General features: G+C 32.5%; 1 protein-coding gene across 2 annotated transcripts in view; it reads left to right on the top strand.

Annotated features, from left to right (window-relative positions):
- CDH18 (cadherin 18) overlaps positions 1-10,242 on the top strand; it is a 280,274-nt gene that overhangs the window by 232,815 nt on the left and 37,217 nt on the right. For both annotated transcript variants that reach the window (XM_008071385.2, XM_021719205.1), the window contains one exon: positions 1,866-1,987. In XM_008071385.2, the coding sequence (XP_008069576.2) occupies positions 1,866-1,987 (122 nt within the window). The remainder of the gene's footprint in view (positions 1-1,865; positions 1,988-10,242) is intronic.

Below are 10,242 nucleotides of genomic sequence, written 5' to 3' on the forward strand. Positions count from 1 at the left end.
TGTCACAGTATTAAACTCTAACGACATTGCAAGTCTGAAATATCTTATTGTTTATGAATTTTAGAATCAGTTTCCAATTTCTGTGAAAAATTCTCATTAGATTTGTAATAGATTACATTAACTTACACAGCAATCTGGAAAGACCACCCTGATGTATTATATCTTTTCCCTTTCACCACAGATATAATATAGCTCTTAATTTTATAAAATTTTCTTTAATGGAATTCAATAAAAGGTTCTGAGTATGTCTTTCACATATTTTGTTTAAATTATTTTTAGGTTCTTTTAGCATCTGTTAACTGATTATTGTTTGTTTTTCAGTATTAAAAGTAATGCATGTCGCAATTATAGTTGGCGTTTTTGCTCTTTTCCAGATTTGCTTTCAGAATATATGGATATCGCATTTTATTTCTGGGAAATTTTTAATATGTTGTTGATTGATTATGCATGTGCTTTTTTTGTCCCTATTTTACTTCATTACCTTACAAATAATTTGCATCTTTTAAAAATTCTCTTTATCTCTCCTCTGCTTCCTTCCCTCCCTCCCTCCCTCCCTCCTTTCCTTCCTTCTTTTATTGCTAAACTAAGCAGGTTTTCCTGTTAGTCAATAGATTAAGATACTTTGTTTTTTTTTTTAAACACATTAGTGGAGTAGGTCTACTATTATTTTGTTTATACAATAGACTCCTAATATCTTTCCTGTGTAATGTCCAGTATTAGCTTAAAAGATTTACAAGCCAAAGAAAACAAGTTGTTTCTCTTCTCTGTTTTCTAAAAGGGGAGTGTAAAGTTGAAGTGACTTTTAATTAAAATCATCTCAGTCAATTATTTTTGTCTTTGACATTTTTTTAATTGAGCAATTTATTCCTTTTTGTTATGGTAGTGTAGTACTACATAGATTTATCTATTTTTAGAGCCACTTATGGTACTTTAAAATTTACCCATTTTCTTATTATTGTGAGCGACTTCTGTGTGAGTATTTTTAACTGCTTTATCTTAGGATAATTAGTTTTGGCTTCTTGTGTTGTGCTTTGATACATTTCTCTAAATTTTATGTCGTTTTGGCTAGTCTTATTTTATTACATGTTAGTCTGTTGTTATAATTTTAATTTTGAAAATTTTCAGAGGATGACAGACAGAACCGTGATGAGAGATTTAATTTTCCCATTATGCATACTGAATCTGTAGTTTTGACATTTAAGGTAAACCAAACTTTGCCTTTTCCTTATATCTCAGAATTAATAAACTTACTGAAACATGAAGACTAAATGTAAGACATAGTACTGAATGCATTTTTATATGTACCATGGTTATTCCATGCATAAATTTAGTGCTCAGTTCTAATTTATTTTTTATCGTTCCTCAAATGTGACTAAACATCACATGTCAAAGAATCTCCTTTAAGAAGATAATGAAACTTTGCATAAATAAATTTACTTTCTATTTTTTCTGAGTTTATTTAGATTTGAAACTTTGAACTTGTTAAAGATTATATGTATATATATTAACAACTGCTGTGATTTTCAGAGATTAATGATGAAACAAATTGTTCATCCCTTAGACTTTGCCAACATACAATAAATTCTGACAGCTTTTTCCCACTCCATTTGCTGAATACATGTAGTTTCCTTGATATGACAAAATATGATATTTTGTCACTCATGTCATGCCTTTGTGTTGATCTTTCATTTTTTCTGTAAATTAATGAGTGCTAGCAAAGAGTGCCTTCATAAAGTTGTCTTTTGTCAAAAGTCCTGCTACAGCATATGGAACTAGTGACAGGCTACAGTATTAAGGAGATTTGTTTTAAACCAAGCCTCTAAAGTGTGCACAGAAATACTAATACATCCCCGTGTATTTTACAGATAATCCCGGTTTGCTGAGCCATGTCACAGTGGGCATTAGAGTTCTGGATGTCAATGACAATCCACCTGAGCTTGCCAGGGAATATGATATTGTTGTCTGTGAAAATTCTAAGCCTGGCCAGGTAAGTTAATTGTTTTCTTCCTATCATTTTAATGGAAAAAAAATTACAAAGTTTATTTCCATTATTCTTAGGTATAATCCCTCAAATCCCCAGTGTAATTTTTGTACCCAGTAAAATAATTTCATGAAGGTTTAACTACCAAATAATTTTTTTGAGAATCATAGAAAATAAATTTTCTCTGCATCCTGAATGTAACTGAGAAAAATGAACTCATTCATAAATGATGCATTCATCATACGAGTAAAATTATATTGAAAACTTTATATCCAACCTTGCATTAAGTGAAGGGGAAACAGAGAATACTTCTGTCCTAATGAAGCTTACAGACTTGACTGGGGAGAAGAGATTAGTGTGGTCAATTTTGGGTGATCTGAGGGAGCACACATGAATGATGGTTGAGTGATGCTGCTGATAAAAGACGGCTATGTTTTAAAAACATAAAAAAATTAGTATGTATTAATAGAGTGATAAGAGTGAAGGAAAAACAGTTTGAACACAGTCTATGAGGCTGTGTGTAGCATGGCGTCCAGTTAAAGAAGCATGGCAATTTGGAAAGAAGGCTGGAGTGGCTGTAACAAATAGACCAAGTAGGAGACAGAAAGAAAATGTGCGTTTGTCTTTCCCGCTATATACCAAATTAGACAAAATAAACATCTTAAAACAAAATATGTTTATTATTTCACTGATTCTGTAGGTGAGACATTTGTGCATGACTTAACTGAGTCTTTGCAGAGGTCTCACTACAATCAAGTTGTCAATCAAAGCTGCCGTCTCACCCAGGGCTTGAGGATTTCTTCCAAGCTCACTTAATTGTTGGTAGCTTTCAATTCCCCACCCCCATTGACCTGAGGAAGTCAAGACAGAAAAGGCTCCTTAAGGCTGCTCATTGTTCTGAGATAGCACCCACAGTTGACTGCCATAAAAGCTTCTTCAATATGGCCACTTAACTCATCAAGCAAATTAGGGGAATTTTTCTTGTGAGGCTGCTAATCAAACAGTCTCTCAGGTATATAATCCGGACAGTGATGTAGCAACACATTTGCTTCATTCCCTTGGTGAGAAGCAAGATACAATTCATACCCATAATTATGGGGAAGAGATTACAGTAGCCATGTATTTCAGGAGGAGAACCTTACAGTCTTTCTGCCATGAATCAATCTAGAGGTAGAAAGGGTATAAGTCTGGCTCAGTCAAAAAGACTCTGCTTCTGTTTTTTGTAAACTAAAATGCATATATCTTCCAAAATCGCTTTAAATCATTTTTAAGTTCTGTGGTGAAGTTATAATCTTGAGAAAGACTGCTTTGTGTATTAGTGTACAAGGGACAATCAATAGTAGCTGTTTAAAATAATTATTACCTATGTGTCTTTAATAGTGTCAGAGAAAAAATATATAACATATTTATATAGAAACATATGTTTATTTACATATATTTATAATTCTGTATTTTATTTATTTACATGTATACATTCTATTTTTTATTGATTGATTGATATTTTATTTATATATTATATATTTATATATGATGTATATATTTATATAAACACATACAAACTATATTTTATATGAATATATGTTTATGTATTTTCAACATATACATAATATGTAGACATTTTTGACATAAAGGGTTTGTCTTGTTCACTTCTATTAAAGACAGTACTTTAGACACAATAAATTTAACCAAACTTGTTACTAAAATTATACTTCTAAGTTAGGTTTATTTTTGTGTACATACTATGTTAGGTGATGGTTTGCTATGTAGAAACTCTACATACAGTTACAGCTTCAGGCTAATGATGCCCTATGTATTAAATTTAACACTGTCCACAAGAAAATTATAAATATAAATGAGAAAAATGAGACAATCATATTTGACAATATTGTGTCCCTTATATGCTTCATTCAGTTAAAATATATCAATATTCTTATTTTATATGTTTAAATATTTTTCTATATCACCATTTTAAAAACAGCAAATAATTTTATTGTACAGATTTATTATTATTTACTTACAAATCCTATTTTAATTATATCAAAAATAAATACATGCATCCTACCATAAAGTTTTTAAAAAGTACAATTGATGAAAAATATTAAAGATTACAATAGTCAATTTATATGTTAAAAGCACAATGTCTCAACTGTTGGTAATAGCAGCAACTTAGACATAGCTAAAGAGAAAATAAGTGAATTGGAAAATAGATCAGAATAAAATATCTATGTTATAGTATGGAAAGAAAAAGAATATATATAAGAATATAAGAGATATATGGAAGATGTATGTTTAACATACAATTTATTTAATTCTCAGAGCATATGAGAGAGAGAGAGTAGGACAGAGTAATATTTGAGGTGATCATAGCTGAGAGTTATTCCAAATTAATGAAAACATCAAGTCAAACACTCAAGAAGCACTGAAATGAAGAAGAAGAAGAAGAAGAAGAAGAAGAAGAAGAAGAAGAAGAAGAAGAAGAAGAAGAAAAAACTAAACAAACTGCCTGGAAAGGTAAAACTACCTAAGTATATCAAGGTAAAATTTTAGAAAATTTAAAGAAGCAAGAGACAAAATACTGTTAAAAAAGAAGAAAAAGAAGAAGGAGGAGGAGGAGGAGGAGGAGGACGAGGAGGAGGAGGAGGAGGAGGAGGAGACCCTTATGACCTACAGTGAGGCAAAGCACTTTTGACTTGATACCAAAAAGCATGATTCATATGAGAAAATATTGATAAAGGCAAAATAAAAATTAAGAAATTTTGTTCATGAAATAGTTTGATAAAAGAATAAAAAGACAACCTACATAATAAAATAAAATACTTGAGAACCAGTGTTTGACAAAGAATTAGTGTCTAGACTACATTAAAAAGTTTGCAAAACTCAACAGTATACAAATAAAAGAATCCAATTTGAAAATGGGCAAAATACATGTGCAGATTTTTATTAAAGAAGATATGCAAATAGCATATAAGCACATTAAAAACTATTCAACACAATTAGTGATTAGGTAAGTAGAACCTAAAGCCACCATGAGATATCACTACATGCTTATTATAAGAGCTAAACTTCTTAGTGAGATGTGGAGAAATTAGATAATCAATTCTACATTGCTGGTAAGAGTGTAAAGTGGTATTGATACTCTGGAATATACTTTTGCAGTTTCAGGAAAATATGTAACTACATTATAACCTAGAACTTCACCTTTGGGCATTTTCCTCAGAGACATGAATCTTATGTTCACATGACAAACTGTACACAAATAGTTATAGCACTTTTATTCACAATATCCCCAGACTGGAACCAACACAAAAGTTCTTCAGTGGGTGAATGGTTAAGCAAACTGTAGTAAATTCATAACCTGGAATACAGTTCATCAAATTAAGAGGAACACACAGTTAATACATGCAACAAGCCAGATGAATCTCTAGAAAATGTTGCTGAGAGGGTAAAAGACCCAATACTTGAAGTTTCCATTAGTTATGATTCTATTGATGTAGCATTAATAACATGACAACATTAAAAAAATAGAGGACACGTTAGCAGTCGTCAGAGGTTAAAGGAGTGAGAGGGGTAAGGATAATAGAAAAACGGATGTGGCCATATAATAGCAGCATGAGATATCCTTATGGTGATGAAAGTGTTATATGTGTTATAATTATTAATGTCAATATCCTGGTTGTGAAATTGTTTTGCAAGATGTTACTTGTGGAGGAAACTAGGTAAAGGGTACATGAGATCTCTCTGTATTATTTCTTATACCTGCCTATAAATCTCCAAGCACCTAAAAATAGAAATATCTAAAACCTTCAAAAGGACAACAATAATATAAGCTGATTTTTCATCAGGAAAGATAGAACCCAAAAAATAATACAAATATAACACCCAAGAGCTACAAGATAAAAACTGACAACCATAAATTCCCTTTCTACCAAAAAAATTCCTCAGAATTAAAGTTAAGAAAAACTCATATTTAGACAAACAAAAATGTGAGAATTCTTTAGCATACGGAAGACACATCACTAAAGCTTTTTTTGAGTAAAGAGGAAAACAAATCTATTGGCAAGAACCATCAAAGAACAAAGCAATCAGTAAATAAATTGATAAAAATGAATGATTAATGACTGAACAATGAGTCAAAGAAATGTCTTCCTGGGTTTAAAACTTACAAAGTATACATGGCCAAGAAATTGCAAGTAAGAAAGGAAGTAAATGACATTAAAATAATCTAAAGTACTTTTGAGGAAATTAATAAACTGCTAACTTGTAGTAGATCTTTTAAGTCAAAAATACATATTGTTATCTCTCAGTTAACAAATAAAAATAGTAAGAGATCACATAACTAACATAACAATAGAAACAAAAAATTGGAGTTTAAAAAAAAAACTTAATCCCAAAGAAGATAACGCTTACAATTGTATTTCCTGATGTTAATCGTGTTTATAAATATTCATTAGCTTTAAAATAATTAAAGTACTTAAAAACTGTTGTGTGTTATTTTCTATATTTTGTAGTATAAAGATAAAATGATAGATTTCAAAACTAAAATGTAATTCTTACAAAATATGCAGTTTATACCAATGTAGTAATTCCAAATAATCCTAAATTCATGTGAAGTCTGTCAAACTCAAAAGTTAGAATGACTAGCTCAGCCTGTCATTCCAGAACTTTGAGAGGCAAAGGCAACTGAATTGCCTGAGCCAATGGGTTAGAGACCAGCCCAGGCAACTTGGGGAGACCTCGTCTTTACAAAAAAAACAAAAAAATTAGCTGGGTGTAGTAGCTCATGCCTGTAGTTCCGGCTACTTGGAAGGTTTAAGTGGAAGGATAGCCTGAGCCCAGCAGGTCGACGCTTGGGTGGTCGTGAGAGTGCCACCTGCACTGCAGCCTGGGTGACAGAGTGAGACTTAAACAAAACAAAACAAAACAAAAAAACCTCAAAATAAACAAACAAACAAACCAAACCAAATAAAAAAGAATAAGTCACTTAATATTTTTTAAAAAGTTAGAATGACAGTTTTTGTATTGGCGTTTGAGATATAGTTCTGTCTCTTAACAAAAATAGGCAAAATAAAGATAAAAATGCTATAATGAAATTTTAATATGTACGTAAACAAAGTTAATAAGGAACAGGTGGAAAATACAGAAAGCAAATACAAAACATGTAAATTTAAAGTTTTATCACTGTTAACATAAACCCACCTAAATACTCAAAGGATGCCTATTATGAAAATAGATTTGATGTAAATTACATGTTGCTTATATGTATTATAATAAAGAAAAAATACAGAAAAGTATATATGCAATTATTGATGGCAGCTAGATCTATACCCCTATGCAATTATACATGCACACATAACCTTTGTGAAAAGAAAAATCACTAGATGTAAAGAGGCAAATTTCATTATGAAAAAAATATTTATACCAAATAGAAGTAACAACTTTACATTTTGATGTATTTAACAACGTTAATTCTAAACTTAAAAAATGGTGAACATACAAAAAATAATAATCTATGATTGATTTGGGAGTTTTGAGCACTTTTTTCAGTAACTGATAGAATAGTCATATAAAATTTTAGTAGGAATACTGAAAATTAAACATCACAATTACCAAACTTTATTGATTGATAAATATACCAATGTCAGATTATGCATTCTTTTCAACATTTGCACAAAATATTGACCTAAAGTTTGTTATCTTCCGGGCCACCAAGCAGATAACATTTTGCATTGACTGTAAAATCCTTACAGTATTTCTAGGAAATGATCTTATGTGACATTAACGAATATTTTCTTCATCTCTAAAATGAAGACAAATGTCAGAATTTCAGGGCCAAGATTTTATAAATGTATGCCAAATAAGAATCAAAATTCTTGAAATATGAAGCACCTTATTCTATGCATGAAAAACCATTATACTTTTTGGAAAGGAATGTTATCTGTGACAACCTGTTACCCTCCCCTTTGGGGGGAGGTGTCTCCAACCATTTATTTATGTCACATTCCTCCTTTCTTCATATATGTCACTGATTTTCAGAAAGTAATCACTACACTTAGCATCCTTAAATTCTCACCCTTTTTATTGCGTTTTGTATGTTTTTTTTTTTTTTAAGTTTTTATGAAATTTTGTAAGGTTGGTTTTTGGGTTTTTTTTTGAGTTGGAGTCTCACTCTGTCGCCCAGGCTGGAGTGCAGTGGTCGCTCCCGGCCACCGCAGCCTCGACCTGTTGGGCTCCGGCGATCCTTCCGCCCCAGCCTTCCAAGTAGCTGGAACTACAGGCGCGCGCTACCACACCTGGCTAATTTTTTTCATTTATTGTAGAGACGAGGTCTTGCCAAGTTGCCCTAGCAGGTCTCGAACCCTCGGGCTCAGGCAATCCACTCACCTCAGCCTCCCAAAGCGTGGGATTACAGGCTGAGCCACCGAGCCCAGCTAAATTTTGTAAAGTTGATTAAGTTTACTTTTTGTTCTTTCAAAATTGTATATGTAGCCATAATAGTTGCCTTTAACATTGTACAATTTTGGACATGATTATGAGATAATTGCACTCTTTATTTCTTGTTTGATCATTTGTTTCAAATTCTTTCAACAAAATGAATTTAGACTTTGAGGGGAGAAAGCCTCATGTAAAGTACTGCTTGTGAAATTCCTAATTAAACAAATCATTACCAATAAATGTAGTCTGCTTGTATGATTACTCATTACAGAGTGAAATGGCCTGCATGCTTCTACTTAATTTTGCAGACTTTTGCTCTTAGGCTTACATTATTAGCAATTCTGGAAAAACTTGATGTGTCTTGAAGCAGAGTTAGGGTAGGCAACTTTATTTAGATAATTATTTGCGAAATCAGCCTTCTAAAACATATTTGTACTGCCCAGCTGTGTGACAGTTCCTCTTTCAACGACAATTGCTTTTAGAATTACAGACATTTCTATTTTAGGTGCCGTCTATCTAAGATAGTATGATGCTATGGCAAAAAGATTGGACTTCTATGAAAGTCTAAACTACATATAACAGCAGAGTTCAGGTGAATTTAAATATCAGTGTAAACTGCAACAATATGGTTCTCTGATTTAATATATTTTCTTGACTTGAAAGAAAATCGGCCGGGCTCGGTGATTCAGCCTGTAATCCCAACATTTTGGGAGGCGGAGGCAAGTGGATTGCCAGCCTGTGGGCTCGAGACCCGCCCGGGCAACTTGGCGAGACCTCGTCTCTACAACAAATCAAAAAATGAGCCGGGCGTGGCAGCGCGCGCCTGTAGTTCCGGCTACTTGGAAGGCTGAGGCGGAAGGATCGCCGGAGCCCAGCAGGTCGAGGCTGCGGTGGCCGGGAGCGGCCACTGCACTCCAGTCTGGGCGACAGAGTGAGACTCCAACTCAAAAAAAAAAAAAAAAATTGGTTAAGTTCTTTGCCAGAAAAAAATTAGTAAAAAGAAAGTCATGCATGCATGACATTTGAATTCCATTTCCAAAGTAGAGTGAATTCAAAAGAATTTAGATATGCCTAAACTAGAAACCAAGAAAAATAAAGGGAATATTTTCTATTATTTTCATGTTGAATGTCCTGTTTCTATTTTTATTTTTTATTAGAAATGCACTTGAAAAACATAACAAAAAAAGAAATCATTTTATTGTATAACTAACCTCTCTCACATCACATATATTTATTAATTATAGAACTTTGTAGGAAAAAAGTTAACTAGGTCAATGGAGGCTTTTTTTATTGTGTCGAAGATCAAGCTCATTTAACTAACAAAAGTTGATATTACCATCAAATAAATGTATGCAGATTCTATTAAGGATTGTATTATGAAGCAGATTCATTGATAAATTTAAAGAAGATACTATGTCTTTCTTAGAAATTCTTTTTTAATTATAATGCTTAAGGCTAGTTGCTTTATCAAATTTAACACAGTGGTAATTTATAAATTTGTGATACTGATTTTTTTTTTTTTAGTACATTTTTTAAAAGTAGGTATGGCCACATGTAGTGGCTTAAATCTTAATTCCAGCACTTTGAGAAACCAAGGCTGGATGACAGCTTGATCCCAGGAGTCTGAGGCTAACCTGGACAACAGCAAGTCTCTGTCTCTACAAAAATATAGAAAAATTAGCTGAGTGTATTGCCATGTACCTGTAGTCTTAGCTACTAGAAAGCGTGAGGTGGGAGGACAGCTTGAGCCCAGTAGTTTGAGGTTGCAGTGAGCCATGATTGCACCACTGCACTCCAGCCTGGGCAACAGACAGAAACTTCATCTCCTA

The sequence above is a fragment of the Carlito syrichta genome, unplaced genomic scaffold (genome assembly GCF_000164805.1).
Source record: "Carlito syrichta isolate Samal-C Ts95f unplaced genomic scaffold, Tarsius_syrichta-2.0.1 Scaffold314304, whole genome shotgun sequence".
Lineage (NCBI taxonomy): Eukaryota > Metazoa > Chordata > Mammalia > Primates > Tarsiidae > Carlito > Carlito syrichta.